The sequence below is a fragment of the Pagrus major genome, chromosome 11 (assembly GCF_040436345.1).
Source record: "Pagrus major chromosome 11, Pma_NU_1.0".
Lineage (NCBI taxonomy): Eukaryota > Metazoa > Chordata > Actinopteri > Spariformes > Sparidae > Pagrus > Pagrus major.
The window spans coordinates 14169063-14195925 of NC_133225.1; the positions used below are offsets into that span (position 1 = coordinate 14169063).

Below are 26863 nucleotides of genomic sequence, written 5' to 3' on the forward strand. Positions count from 1 at the left end.
TGTGCTTGTGTGGGATTACGCCGCGTTAGCTTCAGCATTGAGCCTAATATAGCCATGACTGAGGGAGATGAGAGGAGGGATGAGGAGAAGAGGGGAGAGGAGAGGAGAGGAGAGGAGAGGAGAGGAGAGGAGAGGAGAGGAGAGGAGAGGAGAGGAGAGGAGAGGAAGTTTGGTCCATCTACTCCTCCTTCTGCTGCTCCAGTCTATTAGACAGTCAGAACACTGTGCAGTTTGGACAGAGTCTGTAGTGAAGACAGACACATATGGAAACACAAACAGTGCCCACGTGCATGCACATATGCACACAAGCATTGAGTTACAAGTGCATGCTGACGCACACATGCTGAGTGTGTACCAAGTGGAGCACAGGAAGGAGGAAGGACATGAAAGCTAAATAAACAGAGGTCGGTGACAGCGGTCGAAGGAGAGCTGCCATCAAATGAAAGAATAGAGAGAGCACGAGGGAGGGATGGGTGGGAGAAGGATGAAGGGATGTTGATGAACTGTATAATCTAGAGATTTGTCATTGAGAACACATAACCTGGGTGGGGAAAGGGAGGAAGGCCGGTGATTGAGGGTTTGAAAAAAGATGGGAGATGAAGAGGCATGAGTTGTTTTTGGAGGGATGGGGACAGGACTGAGGATGGAGGGGCTTTGGGAGGATGAAGAAGGGAGATGGTGGGGGACGAAGCTGCCCAGCTGTGCTCCAGACCAGTTAGAGGAGGAGGAGGAGGAGAAGGAGGAGGTGAGGAGCAATAGTTGTGCTCCCTCCTCTCGTCTCTCTACATCTCGTGCTTAACTGTAAACATCTGGACTTTTTGTCTCTCTTTTCGACTCTTGCGTCTTTTTACATTACACCCCCCGCTGTATCTCTCCCACTTTTTGTCTTTCTTCCTTTTTTTCTTCTCATGCTGTCTCTCACTTCATTTTTCTCTCCTCCTCCCCTTCCATTCACCTTCTACTCCCCTGTTGACACACACTCTACTGAAACACATATGCAGATCCTAACTCATACATAAAAACGTCTCAATCATATCCCTTTGATATGAACGTTTTTATAGCCATCGTCCGCTGTGCTACTAAAGTGTCCACTCCTCTGCAGGGGAAATCCAATCCGCCTGTTAAATAGTACAAACAAGGACATTTCAGTTGCTTAGGTGCACTCACAAACCTGAACTGATTTATTTGAGGAAAAACCCGTTTGACTCAACTTGGCATGACATCATTTGAATATCATCAGAACAACGTGTGATGACTGAGGGCTGCATGCGTGCCGGACTTGCATGCTCACACGGAAAAAACCTCTGCGAGGATTCCTCTCTCTAAAAAGAATGAAGTTAGTCACCTGGCCCGGCAAACTGTTTGGACACTTGCTGTTTCTCAATCTGGATCCGCTTTTTTCTCCATTACACAATTTATGTTCATGCAGGAGATTATGTGCACCTCTCGTGTTTCTGCCGGACCTCAGATGTGGACTTTACAAAGGACAAATCATTCTTTTGGAATTATTCTGTCTAAAGCCATTAGTCCAACCAAAGCAGACTGGGGGAGATAAGAGCGAGTGGTCGGGCCCTGGTTTGGGGCCGAGGAGACATGTTTTAAACATACACGGCTGTTTTCTGCCTGCTCCTTTCTCATGCCGTGGAGAAGACCCAGCTCATCTGGTTTGGATAGCATCACACATCATAATGGGAGCCGGATAAATCCGATGGAATTCAACAAAAGTTTTCCCTTGGAAAAAAAAAGCGGACTGTGAAATGTGTTAGGATTAGTGGAGGCCATGATGTTAGAGGTGGACTATAAGCTTTGAGGGAGATAAGGTTGGAGTGACCTGATCTAGCGTACAAAGTCCTTTTATCTTGGGTGAGATCATTTCATTCGCCTCAGATGCAGTTTATTTACATCAGTGATCCTATAGGAAATACATCTGTGTCTTGAAAAAAAGCAGATCAGGCCATTAAAAATAATAAAGCCTCATGAAGCCAACACATGCTGTTTTTCTTCAGTTCTGAGTGATTCAAAGGAGATCATTTTATACACCCCAATACCACATGTATAGGCTGCACTTTAAGCACAGTATAAAAGTAGCAATATAAAAAGATCTTTTTGAATACCAGTGATCGATGCACAAGGAAAGTGGTGTTAAATTTAATCTAATTTCATTTAATTTACATCAGAACTGAATTAATTGATTGTTTGGGCCACTTGGGGAAAGTGCAACAGGTTGTAAACTTTGACTTAACGTCAACATGTTGTCACCTTATAAAGTGATCGATTAATTAACGATTGCTAACATCTGGAAGAAACAGAACATTAACATTGAATTTGGAGTTGTATTAGATTAGATTAATTTATCCAACTCAGTGGAAATTTTCCTTTGGCTTCTCCCAAAGTACAACAAAAGTCCATAAAGGCACATACACTACATATAGCACAACATACCATTAAAAAAACATATAAATATACAACATACAAAGATGCAAATGACAAATTATTTAAATATACCAGAGGTAGTAGCAAATGTTCTTTGGTGGAGTCATTCTGTGTTCAGTGCCTGTATGTATTTCTGGCCACTTGATGAATGTAAGTGCAATATTCACTCTCCTTTTAACCTGTTTTGGTCTCCACCAACTCCTGAGACAAAAATCTGGCTATTTAGCTGCTAAATAGACCAGGCAGTCACTGACCAAACCAAAACAATGAGCTTAAAGATGCTAAAAAAGTCCGTAGAGCAACAGGGAACTGCAAAGTTGGGTGATCATTCTCGGTGTGATACCATTCAAAGCACACATAGTCAACTGATTTAATTCTGATGCAAAAATAATGATAACTGAGATAACTGAGCTGACGGCTGCTACAGTTAGCGGGAGTTAGCAGTTACCCAGATAATATGCTGCCTATATTTGTATGAATTCAATGTGACCAAGTCTTACATATTCTACCTTTAATTTACCATTTTTAATCAAGCATTGTATCACCACATATTTTAGGGCTTTAGTCGGAAATCCAAAGCAAGGAGATGAAATCTGACAGATTTTTCCTCTTCCCACCTATCATCTTTATATGTCCTGTAATGTTCAGCAGTGTTATCCTCACATATTGACACACAGACGTATTCTTCTCCAACAGCTCCGTGCTCTTGATGTTGAAAGAAAACAAAAATTAGCACAAATTCCCTCTATAATTTTCCACCACTCTTTCACACCCCACACCCTCTGCTTGTGGGCATTCACGGTGAGAGACCAGCTGTGCGCTTTTTCACTCCGGATCAAGTGATACTTTATTATTTTCTCTGTTTTCAGGGCAGGCAGGAAAGCTGGGATGACTGGCCCAGCAGCAGCGCTGCCAAGTCAAACAGCGGGGTTTATTTGTGGACAAGTGTAGGGGCGACACCCACCCCCCCATTCACTGGAGACTCTTATTAAGGAGAGACAGGAGGCTCTGGGGACTGGAGGGCTGTATACAGTATGTGTGTTTGTACGGGTGCCTATAGATCTGGTTTCACTGGAGGAAAGCAGAAGATAAACAAGTGGAGAAGAGCAGGCCAAGAGGAGGATAGTGGAGAGAATGAACTCAGAGGAAGGGCGGATAAGACAAAAAACAAGGAGGGGGTGGATGTTTAGAAGACTTTTACCATTCCGAGCTAAGAGAGGGATATCTCCCATCATTGGACCCTCACCCCCTGCCTCAGAGAGGAAATAAGACAGGACCTAAGGAAGAAAGAGGGGGAAGAATAGGAGGCTTTCTGTGGAAGCTGGGAGCAGCAGGCCTCTGCCACTGGGATTGTTCCTCTGGTAATCCCTGGATTTCCTAGGCTGAGACAGGAGGTAGACCAGGCAGCGTGAGGGCCTTAGTGAGACAGAGAAAGAGAGAGAACGAGAGAAGTGGGAAGAGAAAGAGAAGCAGAAGGAGAAACAATATTCAAAATAATGATGCTGCATCCGGTGAAAAAAGATCTGAAATGTCTTCTCTTTCATTTTTTACAGAGAGTGTTTTGTATACAGGTATTGCTCAAAGAGGAATCTGGTGTGTATAATTATAAACGTGTGTGCTTACGGGTGGTTGTGTTTGTGAGTTTGCACGCATGTGTGTGTGAGTGTATTGTGGGTATTAAGAGGGATAAAGAGTTGGAAGAAACAAGGCTCTGGCTTGCTGCAGCTGATGCCAGATGTGATGAGTTAAAAGTGTTGCTCACCTTCAACTGAGTAAACGATACGAATGCAGAAGGGCGCTGAAGGGCTGTAAAACTACTTTGGCAACGCTCTGACGTTGGAGGTCACGTTTGAGGCATTTTTATGCTGCGGTGTTGCCTTTAAAGCCCTCAACAGGTTACATGATTCCCTTAGAAAGTCTTGAGAATCTTGTTGATAAAACTGTTGGAGTCAACAGCGAAGCTATCAAGTGAGACTGTCCAGACAACTTTGATGTGGTCTTGTGTGACACCATCTTTCCCCCTAATGTATTCAAGGTGGACTAAAAGGTCAGACAACAGCAGGCTTTTAAAACACCCCCGCCACTGCTATATGTACATTCAAGCATGAAGTCATACTGAGATAGCACAAGTTGAAAGAAAATGGACACAAGGTTGTTTTTTTATGGTTTTCTACTGTGGCCATGAAGGGGAAAGTACACTCGCACAAATTGGTCCACACCCTTTTTTGGGGCTGCTCTGCGGGGAACGGGGATGAGCTATCACACTTCTCCTATTCTTGGGTTGCCCTGGATGTTATTTCAACTCCCCACCTCCTTCCCTTCAGTCACCCCAGGGTGCTGTGAACCCAATCCCCTCTTGTCGTCTGAGCCCAGGGGGGAAGCTGGCTCGACCCAGAGGAACCCAGCAGTGCGTGTCCCGGGTCAGGGGTCTAGCTACTCTCTTTCTCGGGCGATGAAACACAAGCGGCTCTCAGGGAGACGAGAGCGGTCGAGGGGAACGCTCCACCCTGAAACTGTTTGGACTGTTTTCTTTATCAGGGGGTGATTAAATGACCGGAGATAAAGATACAGAGACGGTCTGTCTTCAAAGATGCTGTAAAGCTTATAAGCATCGACTGACTGCTGATAAATTCATTTATGTTTGGCAAAAATGACCAAAAGCACAGCAGCATATTTGATTGATAGTTTCGATTTCATCTCAAATGCTTTTGATAAAATTAAGACCATACTTCCCGTTAGTCAGAGAAATAAGGAAATGTGCTTTCTGTCACGAAGATAAGGTTAGCAAGCCAACATTAGAGTTAAGCTCAAAGCACCACTGTGCAATGTGTGCATTATTAAAGCCTCACAGAGCTGCCAGCGTGACTGAGTCTTTTCCAACTGTCCCAAATCTTTGCTGTTTTAATTGTGAAATACTGTGTAACTTTACATTTGAAGGTTTCTAAAGCTAGTATAATGAAACAAGAAGTTTACAGAGGAAAATAACTTGTTTCAGGCACTGCTCAAAACTCAGTAATGTGACCAGGAGTCTCAAATAATCCAAGATTAAAATTGTAAATTTTAGGAGGAGATTTAGAGATCTTTGAGATTTAAGTCCTAAATTTACAACAAAAAAAACCACTCGCAAATTCACAAGAAAAATATCCTCTGAGATTATAAAGATATAAAATGTTAAGAAAAAAAACTCACCATTTAATATCAAGAATCTAGACATTGAAGAGACATTGCAGCGAATTGAGCTGTGGTGTGACGACATAGACAGGTGTGGGTCCTAAACAAAACACTTACGTAAATTTGTGTCTTTATTCTCAAAAGAATTTCCTCATAGTCTCATACAAATTTGTGAGTTTTGTCTCTGAATATAACCCTCGGCTCTGTCTTTTCTTTGAAACCTACAAAGGCCCTAATACATAATTGTCAAAAAGAGATAGGTGTACTGAGAGAAATAGCTTCAGTAAAGCTGGGAGAAAGACTGAGATATGTGAATTAACAAACCCTCTCGGATCTCCTGCCTGACGTTGGCAGTCACGTCAAGCTTTCATGCACCTGACTGCCCGTTATACCCAGCACCCATACACTGTGTATACCACCTAACCCAAACACTCCACTGTGCAAAAACAGGGAGAAGAATCACCATCTGCACAACACATGCTCCTCTCATTGAGAACAAGGCTTTATTTGTCTTCTACCATTCTTTCACACTTTCAACTCTCTTGGGCTTTTGTTCTTTGCTCTCTGTCTTCCTTGTACTATTACTCCTCCCTTCCTTTGTTCTTTCTTTCTTTTCTTTCTTTCATTGTGGAATATGTCCCTCATTGTTTTTACGACAACGTAGAGAGGAGAAATGACTATGGATAGAACAATTAAAAGAGAAGCTTGGAGAAAGTGAACATGATGGAGGAAAGAAATCGAAGCGGACATTACTGATATGTGACAGTGTTTGTTTTTTTTCTTGATCTGTGTATTAACAGCTGTGTGCTTTTCATTAACGATTAGCGAAGATCGTTTTACCGACTCCTACAGCTGTCAAGTAAAAAGTAGTCCCTGGTATTATATTTTCCTCTCTTTTCCAGAGTTCAGCGTTTGGCCTCCACAGTTTGACACTTCCTTCTGTTGTATCGCAGCCCGGAGCCCTTTAGCTCGATCCATCACTCACATTCTCCGACTCAGATTTAAGGAGGTATAATAGGGGAGTGATGTAGTCGACAAGAGTGAGCTTTCTCGGCTCCAGCACCTTGTCATCGGCACCTACTCACGCTTCAGACCCGTAAAACCTTCAAACAAGCTAACACTATTGCTAGCAAACAGCCAGGATTTAACGCACTTCAAGGTCAATAGCTGTAACGCACACACATGTTGATAAATGACATTTTCTGAAGCAGAAAAGATCCGTCTGATTTCCTTTTTTTTTTTTAAAGTTGCTCCTGCTCCTGCTCCTGCTCCCTACCCTCTATTTTTTTGTTTTCCCTCCAAAGCTCACTAATGAATTTTTGGAGGGCTGCTCTCTGATCGCAAGTTCCAAAACCATCCGAGTGCTCCGCTCCTTCCAGCTTTGTTCTTATAAAGCTTTCATTAAATTACAATGGGAGTTTCTCACGCATGTATTAGATGAGACGAGGAATAAAAACCTGCAGTAGTAAACTATGTGGAGAACCGTGTCCATGTAAGTTACTCTGTAAAGGCCTGCTTGTAAAAGAGCCAGTCTGTCAGTGTGAGTGGACCACTTCAGCATGAGAACACCCACTCTGTCAGTCAACACATGCATGCGTGCGTGCACATGTATGCATAAACACGCACACACACACACACACACCACACACAGCGAATGTTTGCATTTTTCCTCTCTCCCCCTCAGCCTCTCCCGCAGTGATTGACGTGCTCTTTCATTCAGCCCAGCACAAACTCAGGCGCCATGGTTACAGCTGCAGAGATGTTCTTTCCCCAGGAGACAGACAATATTGAAATAACAACTCCCTTAACAACACAACCAACCACCCACACACACCCTCCCTTCTCACCACGCATCCTCTCCTGCACTCACCCTCCGGTCTGTCGTGTCTGGCGCAGTTTGCCATGTAAAGGGAAACTACTGGAGCTGGCAGCGTTACAAACAGCCTGGCAGGTGTATGTGCTCTGCCAGCTCTAGCCCCTGACTCTGCCCAGGCTCTGCTCTGGTGTTTCTCTTGGAAAAACCCTCGAGACGTGGCGAAGAGCCCTGTGGGTCAAGGACGAGGGGCAGTGGCACCTTACTGGCACAGAATCAGCACCTGTAGAAGCAGAATTAGCTACTGTGGCTAGTTAGCCACCAGGCAGGTATTAGCCTGTCTGGGCCTGGCATCACACCTCCACATGACCTCAAATTCAGAGCAATAAAATAATCTCATGAGAGATGGAAACAGAAATGAGGTAAAGTGTCGTTACTCAAACAACGGTGGGGGGGCTCCAGGGCTGAGAAAAGCATCAAAGTCACATTTTTTGAAGACTGAAATGGTCGAGAGCCATTTCTGGATCATGCACCTCTGAGAAAATATTCTTGATGAAACTTGGAAAAGAATAAATAAGATCAGACTCTTTGGTTCTTGGTTGTACAGTAGGAGGAAGAGCTGGAAGAGAGCTGAGAGGAGGGTGGACACACTTCTGAAGTGAAAGTGGAGCAAGAAAAAGTGGATAATGAGAGAGTAATTCCTGCCTTTAGCTCATCAGTTGTCTCTTTGCATTATGAAACAAGTGCCGCTAAAGCCAAAATGCGCCCACAAGACTGGTTAGCAAACACAATGACCTCAGAGAGAGGCAGAGAGAGAGAGAGAGAGAGAGAGAGAGAGTCACAAGGTTGAGCTTAGAGCTTTGGTTGTGATTATCCCTGCGTAAAGGTTACCTGGAGTTGAAACATTCAATATGCACGATATGAGCATTTGTGATTGCAAAAACATTACTTAATTGTGTGAGTTATGAGCTAGACTTTTGACATCGGGCTCAATCAGTTGTGCAGCTGTATCGGTCTTAAGCTGCTCCACAAATCACCGGGGCTCGGATGCTGACGTTCTTCCTGCAGTATTTTCCGAAGCTCTAGTCAGGTTTCTTAGTAATTAGGATCATAGTCACGGATCAGACTGGTGTAGTTTGAAGATATGATGAGCTGAGTCTAATCAAGTCTGCTGAAACTGCCTTACTGGGTTCAATGTAGAACTGTGTGCAATCTGCTGCATGCAAAAAGAACAAAAAACACATCTCTGGTTCATGTAAGAGAGCTGAGGGATGATTGACAACTTGTTCCTGGCTGCCAGGCCAGTCAGAGGTGGCGTGGGATTGTAGAGGGCGGGAGCAGGGAGGTTAACCCCTGCTGTCTAGGACAGCTGTGGAGTCGTTGTGCTGGCTGGCGGCTGCACGCTATAAATTCTCTCTAAAGAGGGTTTACTTTTGATTTTAATGGGTGCTGTAAATTTACGGCACCCAGGCCTGGTGAGAGAGAAGGACGGGTTATTTTTTAAAGGGTCTCTCTCTCTCTCTCTCTCTTTCTCTCGCTTCAGCTCTCCCTTTCCTCCCCTGATTTCTCCCTCCTTCAGAGGAAAGTGAGTGGAGCTTTGCCATGTATTTTGTGGTCTGCTTTTACCTGTAGTCAGCCTGTATGGAAAGTGTATGAAAATATCCTGAAAGAAAATGCTGCAAAAGAACTTCACCAACAGTCAGGAATAACGGCTTCATTGTATATTAAGGTCACATTATACAGTATTTTTAAAGAGGAACACTGGCCATGCTTGCACAGTTTCTCCCCTTTCATGGCAAATTCCTCCACAGCACAGAGTGGAGAAAACTGAGTTTGTGGATGCAGAAAGTAAAAGCACCCTTTCCTGTCTGTCTGTCTGTCTGTCTGTCTCTCCCTCCCTGCAGGTGCTGTTTGCCTTGAACCAGACGCTGCTGCAGCACGAGGGCGTCCGAGCAGGCAGCCTGCAGGGCTCATACACCACTGAAGACCTCATTACCCACTACAACTGTGGAGACCTCAACTCCATCATCTTCAACCACGACACCTCACAGGTTGGTCTCCTCCTCTAGATTTCAGGCTGCCTAACTCACAAAAAAAGTCCAGTCACTCGTGATCCACTTGTCTTTCAGCTGAGACTGTGTTTGCTTTTGCAGCTTGTGAATTAAAACGGCTGATTTCAAAAAGGGCAACACAAAGACCATAAAAAATGTATGAACCTCTTGCCCAGCACACTTAACGATCAAATGCCATTACTGCTCTTTGCCGAAAACTCCAAAATATTTAATATTTGCTGCCATATTTTCCCACCTACTGCTGGAAATGTCTTTAGGCTTCTAGCAAACTGTTTTTTGAGGGAAAAGATGTCACATAATAAGTTACTCAGACAATAAAATATTGTCACACAATGCAATATTGGCCCAACAATGGCCCCTACCAAGGTGGAAGCAATCATCGTATACTGCCCATCATCAATCAAACACGTACCTTTTTGGACGGACGATGAATGTTTCACGGTTGACTTTAATTTGTAAAGCGTGTCATCATACGTAGACATTCGTTGTTGGTTCTGCAACAGAGAGGCTGGTTCCTGGTCATAAAACATGACAAGTATATGATTGGTCGTTAAGATCCGACTTTTAGCCCGCTTGCCAAGTGTTCCATGTGCTCTGACACAAGGACCATCCAGAAAACATCTCTGCACCTTTGGTATCACATACAGTTCTACTGTCCCTCCTGTATTCACTTAAGGGCCAAAAAAATTCTGATTTAGTCCAAATGTTTCAGAGGCTTTTACTCTCTGCCAAGAATTAAATTATTTGGAGTGAAGGTGAATCTTTTAGATTTTTGGGGGGGTTTTGTTTGTTTCTGATATATCAAAATATTCACACAAGATGCCAGCAACATGCTGCTTTAATCCAAAAACATTTGTAACGGTATTCAAAACCCCCAATCTGTCAGACCAACGATTTGAGCTGGCAACCCACTCATACCCACTTGTCTGCCATTACGCTATCATCACCTCAAACTTTTAGGCTCGCACATCAATTCCACAAAACTGCACATTGCCGTCTTAATCTCCTCTCAACCTCAAGTTACTTGATAGTCTGACACTTTAATAGCTCTGGACTCGGCCGTAAATACACCGGCCGACCTCCTCTAACTTTGTGTTTCCCAACATAGCCTCTGCTGCTTCAGTGATGGCCTCCTCATTAGTCATCACACCCAGCTCCGCTAGCTGTCAAAAAGCCATTCAATATATAGTGCGCACACATGCATAGGGCGCCACCCTCTCCACCCTCGAATGCAGATTTACTCGAAAGCCCTCCTCGCGAGTCAATTATGCCGTGTCAACCTCCCTCACTGATCCTCAAGTCTCATTAAAGCTAACACACCATGTAACCTCAACTCACCGCTCAGCTGCAGAAATTCCACATCGTTTACACTAGAGACACACAAAGTAAGAGAAAGTACGCACAACAGACACTCCACTTCACAAAAGACACATACATATCTCCTTTTTTTTCTCCCTCATTATCTGTGTCTATCCATCTCTGTCTCTCTGGGGGCCATGAAGGGCTTGTTAGCCACAGTTTCAACCTGCAGCCGCTGTTACATTCGTCTCCTGCATGAGCGCTTTGAATCATACCAGTGTACCCCTGCTCCTCGTGTCATAATAACATGTATTAACATTCCCCAGCACATGCTAGAGCAATCAGATGCCTGACTGTGGTGCCTGCTTCCTGGTGATCTATAGCAGGTTTGTGTCTGTGTGTGTGAACGTTCAGTGCTGTAAAAGAGCAGGTGTTTTTTGATAGATTAGGACGTAATCCAGAGGCCTCCAACACTCCTGTTGCTCTCCCAGTTCAACCTTCATCATATTAGAAAGCGGTTGATGATGGGCTCCAGAGCAGCAAGGCCCAGCAGAACGGTGCAGGGTAGGTTAATGCTTTTCAACATCCAAGGTTCAGATTAAAAAAACTCGACAAAGACAAGTTGGAAACAAGCAACATTAAAGTAAAGACGGGAAAGGAAAGGAAAGGAAAGGAAAGGAAAAGAAAGGAAAGGAATAAGGTATAAGAACATGAAAGGAAAAAAAGGCTACAAAGAGCCAAATAATAAAGAAAGAATAGAAGAGAGTCAATTGCTGGCAGGATGGACTGACTGAGCGAGTGAGTGCAGAGCGATACCAGTAGTGAGGAAGGGAGGAAATATCTCCCTGTCACTCCACATTTCCTGTGCAGGTTGGGATACAAAGCAGCTAATGGCCTTTGCCGTGATAAGTTATCTGCATTTACCGCGACACTCCCACCTTGACCCCTCTCCGACCGCACACTTTTTGCTCTCGTCATGAAACACTCACGCTATCCTCACTCGTCGGAGCAATGATGAAGCACTCCTTCTCCACCTCTCTCTCTCTGTAACTTATTTGCTCCATATTCGTCCAACTCTGCTTCATTTTACCAGTGAATTATGAACAACTGTCAGTCTGGATGAACCTGGTTCATTCATCCTGATAAAAAACAGAGATACAAGACATTAGGCTACTGATATCTGTGTGAATGACACTTATTTTATTTTGTTCTGGCTTTATTTTCACACTGAGTAACTGTATCTGTAGAAAATTATGGGATTTGGATTTGATCAGGTCTTGAAATTAACAACCACCTGCCAAATAATGTAGCAGATAACCTCATTATGTTACCAGTAAAGTCAGGGATCTTTGTCTCTCAGGTTTACTCTGAGCATATTAAGTTTGCATTATAGAGACAGATACCATTGAAAAGACACACTAGTTTTATTGTAAATGGTTTGTGATATAAAAAAACAACATCAAGCTTTGACTATACTCGTAACATTCAAAAGTAACCTGTAGATACTATTTGATCTTTGTAAGTTAAAGTGGAACTCCATCTATTTTCCACATTAAAGTATGTGTACAGGTCTTGGGGTGTTGTACGGCGTATGTGAAAAAACAAGTATAAAGCCTTTTGTGGCTCCAGAGGAAGCTTCATGTAATCTGATTGATTGCTTCCAGTGATGTCACTCTAGTTGCATTGTGGGTAATGTAGTTGCCAGGTTTTGAAAATCATGCCACTGCATTGCACTCCTATAACACCATTGATCTCATTATGGATATGATCTAAACGCCAACTGTCACAGTGGATGTTTTTTGAAAAAGCATTAAAATCAATGCAGTTAAACTAGGTTTATTGTCTTTTTAAAAATTTGGGGCATACATTACCCAAAATGCAACACTGTTGCATCAGAGATTGGGGTGCGGTATGGTCGTAGTGCCCAATATAGACTTGAGATGCAAGGAGTGGGCAACAGAGGTCTGATAAGTGGACTTTCTAACTCCTTCCACATATGCAGTACTACCCCTGACATTGATGTGGAAATTGGTGGACTTCCCTTTAATGGGAATCACAGATTAAATCATTAAATATCCAACATATGAATTAGAACCTCTCAATCATTATGTGAAACAGGCTGTAAGAGGAGCAGTCGGGGGAGTGAGAGAAAATGTGATAGATTTTGGGTGGATGCTGTAGAGCAGCACCTTGTTCACATGTGGTACAATAAATCCCCTCATGTATTGAGTATTCAGACACCCCACACACACACACACACACTGATTTATGCACCATTTGCAGCTGGTCTACTGAAGTGTGAACTTGTAACTCAGTTTTAGACAGCGACTGCATGTATAAATGTGAGTTCTCGTCACACTTAAATACAATTCCAGATTAAACACATATGCATATGTGCACTCCAACACACATCTAAACTTAAAAAACGTACTGTAATACATGAACTCAAATCTTTCCTTCTGACTTGAGAAGACACCTCAGATGTACTGCTCCTCAGATGAGAGACCAGCGAAGGAAGGTGACAGAAGGGCTGTTTAGAGAGTGACAGGCAGTGGAGCTCACTGAACCCTCCTTGTAGTTGGTGAACCAAACCGCTCTGGCACTTTTTATACATAATATTAAGCATTTACAAAACCCAAAACCTGTGTAATAGAGGTGCAAAATAAAATAATGATTGCAAGAATATATATGTCATGGTTTGGGTTTTTGGTTTGTTGATTTCCTGTTTTATTTTGTAATTACATCCTCTTGTGTCTTGTTGTCACTTTCTACTTCCTGCTCACCTGTGTTCCCAGTGTTCTGTTTCCCTCTTGTGTTCCTCCTCAGCCTGATTTTCCCCCACACCTGTCTCACATCAGCCTCGTTAGCACTGCCCTGTTCCCGTCGTCTCTCCATCTGCACCTCATCCCCTTGTTAATTCATTTTGTCTTCAAGTATTTGTTGTCCCCTCAGTCTTTGTCGGTTTGTCTGTTTTCGTCCTGTGCCTGCTGTGTGTTTCCTGTGTTCCTGATTTGTTCCTTGTGGTTCATTGGTTTGTCCTCAGTTTTTGTATTACTGTGGTATTTTCCTTTGCACTTTTGGATTTGGGGATTTTGGGACATCTCATTAAAGTTTGCCTTTTGTTCTTTACCTTCCTGTCACTGTGAGTGTCTTGAGTTTGGGTCCTTTTTGTGTAAATTGTGACAATACGTATTTAATATGGTTTAATATGTTAATATTGTTTGTATAAATATATACAATTATATCATAAAGACAAAAAGCAATAAAAGTGCAATGAACTGAAGTGTGAAGCTGAACTCTGGACTCCAAAGTAGGAAGTGCAACACATGGAAAAGAATTTTAGCACCACAATAGTATAAACAGCCCTCAGTTAGGAAAAGACGTATTTTTTTACTGGCAGCAGACAGCATGCCAGGAAGAGTGAACAGACCGAATGGACGCACTCTGGTGTACTGGGATTTCACCTATCTCCAATATTTCATATTTTATTGCATATATATCAAGCGAAAGAGCCAGAAAAAGTCAAACACAGGTACAGTGATACCCTGAGAGGAAGCAAAATAACCTAAGACAGAGAAAGTGAGACTGTGTGAGTCTGAGTTGGACGGCTAAGACCCCGGTGCCAAACGCAGACTACCCCATGTCCGACCCCGCTCATCCTCGCAGATTAACAGCCTGTTGAATTCAGCGATGCAGCCAAGAGTGGAACGAAGCACGGACTGTCTCTGTCTGCCTGGCTCTTAATAAATCACATAGCAATTAAACACGCTTTCTCACACTCACACTGGTCGATATACTGTACACACACATATATAACCACATTAGTGCACACAGTCACATTAAAAAAATGTGCTTACACACCCAAAGTGTTGACACTTCCCTCTCTCCTTCATTCAACGATGCCGTCTCATTTAAACACCAGCTTGTGTAGCATTGCATCCGTCATTTTCTGTCAGGCGTCACATCACAAACACTCCTGGTTGCCAGGTCTCACACTCACATGGGCTCACACATTTGCCAGGTTGTCACCAACACCCCCATTCAGTCCTCCTCTTTCATCCCTCTCATTTTCTATCCCTGTCGTTTCTTTCACACCCGCTCTTTCTTTTTGTGTGTTTGATGTAAATGATTCGTGACGGCTTTACTCTGCTACGGATTTTAACCATAAAATTTTCTCACTTTCTCTCAGCTGCCTCACTTCATCAACAGCTCCCTGCCAGCCCACGACCGCATGACGGCCCTGCAGATCGACAGCTACTTCCGCCAGGAGCTCATCTACAAACGCAATGAGCGAATGGCTCGCCGTGTGTCCGCCTTGCTGCAGAGAAATCCCAACCAGACATACTTTTTCGCTTTTGGCGCAGGTAAGGAGTTTCAAACACTGCATGGGGGATTAGTTTCTTGTCCTTGCCACAGCAGCTGACCTTTAAACATGCTGGTTATGTGATGTCTCTTTGAAGGCCAAACAAAATCAGTATCCAACATGGCAGCAACTCTAATGTAAGTCTCTATTTTGCATTAGATGGGGTCTTTCCAAATACATTCTGATTGGAACTGAGAGTGTGTGTTTGCATGTAATTGTGAAGTGAAAGAGAGATCAGGTTTGTTTTGGTCCAGAACACTGATCCTGTCAGCGCTAATGTGTGTTTATGGTGAACAATTTGCTCTCCTTCGTGTTTGAAAGCAAATCAGGAGAAAAAGCAGGACAATAATAGTGTACAATGGTTCCCAGATCTCTGGCATGAAAAACACATATACACACACAAACACGCATGCACGCACACGCACTCACACACACACATACACACACACCTCTGTCTTTCTTACACACACACACACACACACACATACACACACACACACACGCACAGAAGTCTCAATTACAGCCAGCTCCCACCTCAGAAATGAAGAAACCATGAGCTGTTTGTTTCAATTAGCATTCCTGGCTAATGCTGCTAATGTTTCCTGAATGGTGTAGTGTGTCCTGAGGGAAGTGTGTGTATCTGTGTGTGAGTGTGTGCGTGTATCAACATACGCATACATGTAACTGTGTTTGCCCACAAAAGCAGGTGGTGGGTGGGTGTCTGTTTACTGTACGACTGTGTGTCTGCACTTATGCATCTCAAAATGGGTGGTACCGCCTCTAGGGTTCGTGTGTGTGTGTGTGTGTGTGTGCCACAGTGTATGATTAATGCTGGATGCCTGCGTCCTTCCTCTGAGCATTTCTGCTCCCTCTGCTCTTTGTGCTGTTTGGACAAGGCTGCTGTTGCACCATCCAGCTGCCATGTGTGTGTCCGTGGACCGAACACTGTAAGATAGCATGTGTGCTATGATGGAGGAAGGAGTTTGTGCAACAGCACTTTAATAAGTGGTGTTTCTCTGAAGTGTATGTAGATGAAATAATGAGGGTTGATGATGTGTCCCTCTCCTGTTACACACTGTGTTTATGAAACAGTGAAAGTCGCGTTGACCTCAGAAAGCAAACGATCCAAGTCTAACTCCTTAGGCTAAAAAAAGCACTGAGGAGTTGGAGTGGAGAGTAGAGAGGAAGTAAAGAAAAAACAGTCATGTTTCCTATTACAAGTTCCTAGCGATGTTTTATTGTTTAATCCATGCACGGATGGATGGGATGTGAAAACATTTTTCTAAGACAGCTGGGAGACAATTTTGTTGTCTTCTGTCAAAACATACTGCATGACATTAATGTTTACATCCTGTTCTTCCACGAGCACAAGCATCTTGTCTGTAAGTATGCACACTTCCTTCTGCGTGGTGATTGACTTGCCACGTGTAGCTCAGGAGAAAGAAAATAGTTCCTACATGAAACCTCTCACAACAAGGTCTGTGGATTATGTTGAGCAACTGTTTTAATGATTTTTGGAAAGATACATTACTGTTTTATTTGTTGTTTTGTTGTTTTCTTTTGCCTCCATTTAACCAGGTCTATATAGTCCTATTGAGACTACAGATCTCTTTTACAAGAGAGACCTGGCCAACACAACTGAACACAGAGTTACAACAGTAAATAAACAAAATATACATGTACACAGTTGCACACAGACAACTTGGACTCAATGGATTTCAACATAGTTTTGAAATTATTAAGTGGTACAATATTCTGAAGTTTTAATTCAGTCTATTAATTGTTCCCTGCAGTAGGTGCTGAAAACCTAAAAGCTTTCTTTCCCGGTTCAGTTCAGACTTTGGGAACAACAACTAGCGAAATGTCAAGAGAACAAAGACTTAAGTTAATAAGAAGTTTGCTAAGGCTTTGTAAATAAAAACATACCAGTGACTGAGGTGGCATGCAAGTACAACACACAGTGATGAGCAAGAAAACCACAGTTTGTGATGAATCTCAGAGCCCAGTGATACAAACAATCCAACATGTGAAGTCACTGGCTGAGGCTGTTGAGTTTGTTGAGTTGTTTTTTTGGTGCTTAGAACACCACAAGTCATCTACTTCCATTATCTTTGAGACAAGACAGACATCTCTACAGCTGATATATGTAAAACTCGGCAACTCATACCAAAACTATCACTGGTTCTCAACCTAGGAGTCGGGTCATGTACACCTGACACTTTATTTCAGGCTGGACTGTCCCTTTAAGGTGAAGTGAAAGCTTTGACGCAGCACTGTATATGTGTGTGAGAGCTGAGTTTAAACTAAAGCACAGAGAGTGGAAAGTTAAATTGGACTTGTAGGTTATGATTAAATGACTGATTCCCTTGAGATAAAGACAATTCAACAAAGTCTGAATGTACTTACATCTAAAGCACTCAAGTCAAAATTCTCTTGCTAACGTAGGTTGTTTTCCTGGGCAGCTCCTGGATGTGAATAGGGAAGTGCTGAGAAAAAGGATGGTGTTCAGCCAAGCAATCATCTGTGGATAAATACGTGACTGTTGCTGAGTCTCAGATTTTGTCAGCTTACATTGAGCAGACTACCGACATTTCCTCGCTCGCATTTTAACTTGGGATAGATAATGATATGATGGTGTGCAACAGTGTTCAAAACCAATGTAGAATTTTTGTGAACTAACAGAAAGGTCACATGTTTTGCCTAATAAGACAGGCGCCTGTGTTTTCCAGGTTGCCCTCTGTTAAATGTTTGCACATCAGGAAGGCAGCTACGTGTTAGCATTCCCGTGTGTCCAACCTGGCCTGGGTAGAGAGGAGGTGAACGTGTGTGTCGGGTCACCTACAGGCTGCAGTGTGTGTAGGGACCTGACAGCTAGTGTGAGGTGATACGAGCCATTACTGTTATACCCTGCTGCGTACACACGCACACATGCTCAAACACACACACACACATACAGTAAACACAGTCATTTCAGTAAAGGCCTCGGGAAGGCAGAGCAGATACATTCAATGAGGGCCAGATTTACATGAAAGAGCGGGGGAAATTCGTGCAGCACGTTCATCCAATTTTGCATTCGCAATCTGCATGTAATTAGTGTCTGATTTACAACAGCAGAAGCTTATTAAGTAACTGGTTACTTAGGCTGCCCTTCTAGGTTCATTCAAGGGGAACTTCGAAGATTGAAATCAAAAACGAGTAATAAAAAAAGAAATACATATATCAATTACAGCCTGTTATGGGTATTTTGAAAACATTTACTAAGACTACAATCACTGGAAAAAAATACTGATCAAATTAAAATGAGTTTAAGGAAGATAAACTATTGCACTGGAAGTCATTAAATGCACTTTTCAGGAAATCGAGAAGAAAATTAATGGAAACTATAAAATGAGAAGACTTTTCGAAAAGCCAAATGGAAGGCATGAAAGCCAATGCCATATCGTCGTGTCAGCACAATAAACGTAAAATTACTGTATGACCACACAGTAAAAACTTGTCGCTAATTCATTGCAGATCTGTATAGAATACAGGTTATTAAAGCTAATTCCATATTATACAAGCAAAAATGTGTAGCTGATCTTGTAGTGACAGTTAGTAAATCCAGCTGAACATCTGTCCACCACACTTATCTTGTCTCTTTCTATTATAGAAGAAGGAGAGAGATCTATATACTTGGCTGAATAGACACAAGTTGTGCCTCTGATGACAAACTGGGCAGATTTACGAAAAACAAGACACAAAAGGCTTCATAAATCAGCCTTCATAAAGTCTCTCCCATGCTCTAATCACAAAGCTTCCTTTCTCTCATCTATTATTTCTGTGTTTAGGATGCTGACTCATGCCTTTACGGTCCTGTAACTGTCCCTGCTGGTCCCAGTTTCCCTTTGGCCGTAACCAGCCATGAAATTTTATCATCCAATGATGCCAGGATGTATTAAGTGACGGCCTGGACTCCCAGAAATCTGACTGCGCTCGAAGATTTTTCAAAAAAGTAAAAATTGTGGAAGTGGTGAGGCTTGCTTTGTGAACAGATGTCTGATTACAATCTCAACCCAATGTGTATTTTGATAAATAAAGAGGACAGGAGGTGTCCAGATTAAGGTTGTCCAGACATATTTCAAAATAAATACAGCCTGGGGAGATGTGTAACAGCAAATTTGAGGCCAAATGTGGGCGTACAATAATGAGATCACATAAAATCCAATCTTTATGGTTAGATCTCAAAAATCACATTAACATGACGTGCGTTGGTTCATACGGCTTTTTCTTGTGGATTATAAAATGGAATAATCATAACGTGATCCAGCTGTTTGTCTGACAGGCCAATGCTCTCTCTCTCTCTTTCTTTGTTGCTTTGTTTGTGTCTATTTATGTCAAGTAGCTGTTTTTGTGTTTATCTGGTTGCATTTCTGCCGTGCAGGAGATAAATATTAATGGCCCCTCTAGCTGTGTTTCCCTTTGGACCCTTCACTTCCAGCCTGAACCATGTCCAGAGCGCAGAAGGAAAACAGGACTGTCGGGAAAGAGCCGGGGCAGCGCTCAGGTCAAGGCCCTCTAGAGTAACCGATGTCGAAGTCCGTCCAGGAGTTTTTTCACAGGGTAATTAAACTATACGGCGTGTGTGTAAAGTGGTTCAGGCAGGAAATCCATCTCTGCTCAGCTCAGCACCTTACTTCCCAGCCTCCCCCTTTCCTCTCGCTGTACACCTACACCTTCCTGTAGCACAAGTACTTTTATGTGCTAAATGTATGCTTTTGTACTTGCTCAAGCGGTTTCTGTCTCTTTTTCCTCCGTCCTGCACACATCTGCATGCACGCACATGTTGTAACAGACATTCTTTATTTTCCTCACTTTCACCAACAGGTTATTAATACAAATTACAGAGGTAAAAGAGCTCCAGCAGGCATAATTGAATTACCCCAGGCAGTATAAAAGAGACTGACTGAGCAGCATTAGTCTCTACTGGAGACCAATGTCGGGGCCAAGATTTTATGATATTGATGGTCCACAGAAGCAACTCAGTCAACTTGAGTCTCTCTGTTTGAGTCGGTAATGCAGCATATATTTTGATTTCTTATGCAGTGAGTTTTCATCACTGTAAGCCTACAATACATCAGTAAAACTGCACTAATTAGTTGTTGTTGTTCTTTTTGACTACATGTAATATTAAGGAGGTTGCTCCAGGCAGCTATTAAACCTCATTTACAGTATCTGGTTGAGTTGGTTTATAGTTTTAATTCCCCAAATTTTATAGGCATATACAGTATGGCCTATAACATTCTCACTGCTCTTATTTATTCTTTCAAGCAGTAGCAACATTTTTTTCTGCAAAACACACAAAGAAAAAAACACAGTATGCTACCAGCCTAGTAACAGTTGACAAAGTTAGCAATTAGCTACAGTAGTGAGACTGAAGGAGACTGAAAATTGGAGGATTTCCATTCTGTCCATTTTCCTTTTCTTCAGTTCTTTTACAAGGTTCCTTTGCACGTAAAAGGTCTTGAAAGTTAAAAAGCCCAAAGTCCACAACAAGAGCTCCTTTCTCCCACAGAAAACACTGCTCCTGAAGTGCCTGAAACACCTCGTCAGTAGTTACACCTTTAATGCTGTGACTTCTTGACATCACACTACTTCACAATGGCACACATTTGCATAATTTATGCGCATATTCATCGTGGAGGTGAAGCTAACTGGAAGCTGAAAACACAACAGAGCCGACCAGAGACGTGGTGAGTGGTGCTGGGGGCCCAGGCGTGTGTAAGCTGACCAATCAGAGCAGACTGGGTAAACGGGCAGGGGGCCTTAAAGAGACAGGAGCTACAGACAGACGGGGAATGAGAAAACTGACGCATTTTTTGAGTATTAAAGCCCAAAATAAAGACATGAACCTGAAAAAAATTGTTGTAAAATTACACATTACAACTCCTGTGCGATAATTCCCCCCCCCCAGTAAGTTCATTTTAGGCCTGTGGTACGATAGTTGTACATTTCCCATTAGGCAACACTGCTCTGTCTGCTGGATGTGTAGGCATGTTAACACGTTAGCCATAACACCATCATAAGGTAATAATATGTTATGGCTGTGCGTCTGTCTCCTTGTTTGACATTTAGCAAAATAAGCCGATACGCTTTGTCGCTGTGCGTTAGACAAGAAGATTGATCCCACTCTCATAGCTGTCCGTTATGAACAGCCAGCAGCCAGTAAGCTAGCTTAGTGTACAGACTTTGAAAAAAACGGGGGGGAAATGTTTTGGCTGAAGTGAGCCACATTGTGTTACTGATCGAATATTTATCTAAAACTGCGATTCAGCTTTTCCATCGTCTTTCCCTCTGTCTCCTCACAGGCTCTCATCCTGTTCCTTCAAACCACTGTGGTCACTGCTGTTTACTATTACTATCAGCATTATGTAATGACGTTAGCGTTCTGTGTGAGGCCAAGTGAATACATCACTGTTTCCCCTTGGACCGAATGACACAGCAGCGGCAGATGATAGCAGTAAAGGGAAAGCATGCTCTCAGACACGGCGTACACATATTGGACACTTGTTCTGTTGCTCCATTGTAAACAGACACGAGCCTCAATGCACTTTTTTCCATCACTCACACAGCAAAAAATGCATTCAAGGTCGCTCTGACTCTCTCGATCGCACGCAAACAATAAACATACAGTCGTTTTTATAAACAAGCATGCGCACGGTTATCATTTTTTTGCCACGAGGGTAGGCAGTGTGTTGTTGGAGTTCTGTGGTGTGCTTCAGCAGGTTTTCATTTGCCAGTTCTCTGGCTGCCGCTGCCCAACCTTATTGAAAACATCCCGTGGAATTTCCTGATGCTGCCACGGCCGAGACACCACTTCACACACGTACACACATACACGTGTGTCTGTGTATGTTAGCGACACAAAAGTCATATGATCTGCGGAGATATTTATCGCCAAAAAGAGCAGTTACTGTTAGAAATACACATGTACTGTATTGTTTGTTTTGAAGTCTGATCCACTTTGGATCTGTTTGCAGAATGTTGATTGTTTTTGTGCATATGTTCGGCTGTGCAGGCTTATAATAGCCCATTATGCAGGCAAAGCGGGCCCATGTGTTTTGCAGTCGCTTGTGGTGCTGTGGTGTTGAAGTGATGACTGAAGGAGAGTCTGCTTGGCTTGCAAGTCACTTTGTCTCCGTGTCTCTTCCTCTCTTACTGCATATCTGCTTTTCTCAGCCCTTTTACCTCATATGTGTGTCCTTGTTACCGGCCGCTCTCCAGTTTGTCTCTAGCTCTAATTCCACCTCTGTACCTCGCTCTGATGAGTTTATCTGTCTTAAGCCTCTGTCATTCTGGTCTGTCCATCTTCTGCTGTCTTGACTTTATTATATTGACACCATCCCTCACTTCTGTCCTGCTGTCTTTTAATGCCATCTTCACATCTGTATAGTGCAAGAGCATTTTATGAAGTGACAGAGAGGTCACATATGTGCTCCACGTGTTGTCCTCTGCTCACTTTAAAGGACAGATAGAGAGGGAGAGATAGAGATAGATGGAGTATCTGGGTGTTTCAGTGGTATCAAAATCCAACAAAAGCTGTTTATTCTTATTCGCAAATGTCCACTGGATCCAATTCAGTAAAATATTCAGTCCAAAACTTAATATTTCATCCATTATGGTGACAAAATAGCGACAAAAGTGACTGTGAATGCTTTTTCATGCTTTCCTTTGTCAAAAAAAAAACACTATTTGAAAGCAAAACACCATTAAACTGCAATACGGAGCTGCCTCAAATGGCTGCCAACCTCCGAACTATTAACTGACACCTCATCTGTCCAGTTAGTAGCTTCTATGCCCACCCTGTGGCAAGAAAAACATAATTATTCAGCACGTAATTCAGACTGTAACCCTTCAAAAGAGCTGAAATGGTTCAACAACAGCTTTGATTTAACTAGCTAGACTGGGAGAAGCGTTTTAGGATAGTTTTACTTACATTTCCAGGAATGTTGAGCAATCAGATTTTCCCCACATCTTATATACTCTCAGCATTTGTAAAAATATTCAAATAAGCCAAAATAGTTTCTTCCCCGTGTGACTTGGAGTGTTGGCATACATACCTTTCAACCACTGAAGCAACAGAATTGGCTCTATTGTGATATCCATGTAAGGTTATGCTGTCTTGGAAATGTTCAGGAATGCAAACGTGTGAGTTTGCGTGAAAACATCTTATGGTAACTGTTAGCTTGTTGGATTCCTAACTCTAATTAAATCAGTACAGCTCATTAGCTTGTTCGAAGATTACACACCTCATTGGCAACTGAAAGAACATCTCATAGCCTTTTTAGAGCCAATAAGTTTAATGCTACATTTCATAAACACATGGATGCTTTGTAGCTTTGATCTTTTAAGCATTAACATTACTGTGTGTAACTGTAACCAACGAATACAAAGGTTCACTTTCTTAGGACCAGCAGTACTGCTGCTTTTCCTACTCGGTAGTTAATTGCATTCACCTGTTCTCCCAGGTGTAAATCAGACCCTGATTAAATGGTAAGAATGAAAACCAGCCGGCCTCTGGTTCTGAGACACAAGGACACACTCAAACACACAAAAGCAGACACATCACACTAACACACAAGAGGGCACATACGTAGGTATACACAATCACATACCTACACACTTACTTTTATCTCTGAGCTCATGCCTGCTGGGCATAACGTCTGTGTAATGTACACCAGCAACACACACACACCACATTGCCACATGCACACAAATATGCACTCGGTTAAAACACATAAACAAGATGACACGCATGTAAGTATTTGTACTTCGTAATGAAAGGAAATCTGTGATTATTTTCTACCTGCACGCACGAAAACTCAACGTGCCTCCTTCTTAACTGCAACGTCAACTTAAGGGCGGACAGGAGGAAATGAGCCGATGGTGTGAGAATGAGATGAGAAAGATAAAGGCTCCTATGAGACAGAGCTCTGGGAGGATGTCAAGGCTTCTTCCATCACGTGTGTGTGTGTGTGTGTGTGTGTGTGTGTGTGTGTGTGTGTGTGTGTGTGTGTGTGTTTCCATAAGAAAGAATTATTTCCACACTATTGACCAGCTGCTCCCTATACTCCTCTTGTCCCAGCAGGGCGAGATCGCAAAGACCACAGCTGACACCACGACACCCGTCACCATGTTGACATCCTGACCCATGACTACTTAGTAGTGATGGCTACATTATTACATGAGACCACAGCCATTTTCAAACTCAGCCTTCATTTTGATGTCAACTACACATGTGTAAAATTTCACGACTGCATGTTATATGGTTGTGACGCTATCACGGTGACAATATACGTCAACAGACAGACAGACAGACCTGGCAAAATACTCAAAACTGCTTCTATGGTAGTTTCCGCCACAATAGGTGTCTAGCCCCCTTCCTCGGGCCACACCCACCTACGAACGTTGCCTTCATCTTGATCTCAACTGCATACCTGGAAAGTTTCCTGACTGCATCTTGCATGGTTCTAACGTTATCGGACTGAGAAAATTGGTCCACTTACTGACAGGCGGACAGAAAAGGTGAAGACAATAGAGTGTTCTTGAAATGTGGTCCTTGGGACAGACAGACAGACAGACATGTCACCACCTTAATACTCGAAATCACTTCTGTGTTAGTTCACGCTACAATAGGCGTCTCCAGGACCACGTTTTGCCATGATGACATAAACACACAGCGTCACAAAGTATAAACATCACCAGCCGATGCTTTTGTGGCTGGAAACAGCGGCGGAATTTTCTTTAAGCTTTGTTCACCATCCTTCCTTTCTTTATTTCTTTGCGCCTTTGTATTCTCCTCCAACTTTCTCTCTTTCCCTCTGTACACCCATCTGTTTTTCCCTCACCTCTCCTACTCTCTTTACTTTCTCTCTACGCGCTACCAGAGCTTTGCAGACTGCAGCGGCAAGCTCACGCAGTCTAAATATTTAAACGTGGGGAATCACTTTAAAGCTTCAAACACTGCACCACTGAGCCCGCCCTCCAGCCTGTCTGACATGGACCGGTGTCAGGCCCACCACATGCAGCAGTCTGACTCTGGATCTGATCCCCTCCAGCAACTCTTGATCTCTGTATTTGACCAGAACTTTGTTTGTGAACAGCCCCATCAACCGCTGTCAGTCGTAACACCTCAGTATGGTGCAGGGAGACAGACAGACGTCGTGCCGCATGCATAGGAAGTGAAGTCATTATGGAGATGAGGAATGAGTGAGAGTTGTGGGAGGGTGAGGGGAAACACTATTATTCCTCCTCTACAAACCCTGCGCCGGTCTGAGAGGTGGAATTTACCATCCTGCCTTTTTTAGATTTACACATCAAGTGAAAGCAGTGCTCTGTTTTCAAGGCAGTGGTTCAACTATTTCTGAAGTGCCGAGGGTAGTTGTTGCTCCGGCTCCGCTCTGTTAATCCAAAGGCTGCTGTGTGATTTATAGAGGGATCCCAGTGCTGTAAAACTGTAAATGGAAATGCACAGCAAGGCGCGGAGATGCTGGGCTTATTAAAATCTTTTTTGCATTAGTCATATGTTGTTCAAGGAAAGAATGCTATGCAGGGGAAGTCAGAGAGAGGCTCGCACCACATACAGGTACACGAATACATATATGTACACCCACTGTTACAAGTATAAAACACACACTAGTTAGCACATTAACAGGTGATAAATTAAAAGAAGACCTTGAATAAATTAATGGAACCATAACAAATGTATCAGCCTTTACATTCCACAGGTCTCAGCCCACAAACTTACTCTTCACTAAGCCCTGTTGCTGTAGTTGCTACACCTGTCAAGCTTTTTGTACTCTCATGACACATATGCAATGATAACAGTAGCAGATTTACCACTGGACAAACGCAGTCATTTTTAAAATGACAGGCCTTTGATTTCACACAGAAGTACACAAAAAGCATTATTTCCTGCCAACGACCATTGATTCTGTTAACTTAAATGTTATCAGCTGTAGCGAACTGGCTTCAGCTCATGCTAAATCCAGAACTGGTTGTAACTCAATTTCCAGCTGAGCTGAGCTAATTCATTTTTAAGATAATAACCCTGTAAAAGGGTTTTAGGGTTTTTTTTATATGACCTGTAGCCCCACATAACAAAGTAGTAGTAGTAGTTAGTAGAAAAAATATTAGCTTTTTATAAACATACGTATTTTTCTCGGATGATACATAAAAAGCACATTATCAACACCGGATTCTCATTTGAGCCAAATATTGTTACTGTTGTAGGTAGTAAACTAGTTAACTGGGCAGGCTATCAATTGCAGCTAATGTCAGGCATGATAAACACTGTTTAAGCTATTCAACCAGTCATTTTTGTGTTTTTTGGAAAGGCAGTAAAGACGACACCACTCTTCAAACTCTTCATATACCAAGTATCGCTCCGATCAGAGCCCAATGTTTCAGCATGTGGTGAATTCCAAAGCAGGCCTGCTGTAACAGATACAGTTGCTAAGTCATGAATGGACAGTCTCTGTTTGGGGAGTAATATTTAGCAAATTAAAACACCTACGTGATATTTCAGACCGACTGGTGGGCAGCTTTCTCAACCGGCACCATCAAAACACCGACTGAGGGAATAATTTATGAAGGATTGGTGTTCATCATAGAGTTCAGAGAGGAGGAGCACCAAAGTTATGGTGGCTCATGGTGGTCCAACACCTCACGTTAGTT

General features: G+C 42.8%; 1 protein-coding gene across 1 annotated transcript in view; it reads left to right on the forward strand.

The window, feature by feature from the left end:
- The first annotated feature begins 625 nt into the window (after positions 1-625).
- The window catches only part of LOC141004781 (metalloprotease TIKI2-like), a 36795-nt gene continuing 10557 nt past the window's right edge, over positions 626-26863 (forward strand). The window contains exons 1-4 of the mRNA XM_073476441.1: positions 626-745; positions 4758-4853; positions 9322-9468; positions 14978-15152. Of these exons, the coding sequence (XP_073332542.1) occupies positions 626-745; positions 4758-4853; positions 9322-9468; positions 14978-15152 (538 nt within the window). The remainder of the gene's footprint in view (positions 746-4757; positions 4854-9321; positions 9469-14977; positions 15153-26863) is intronic.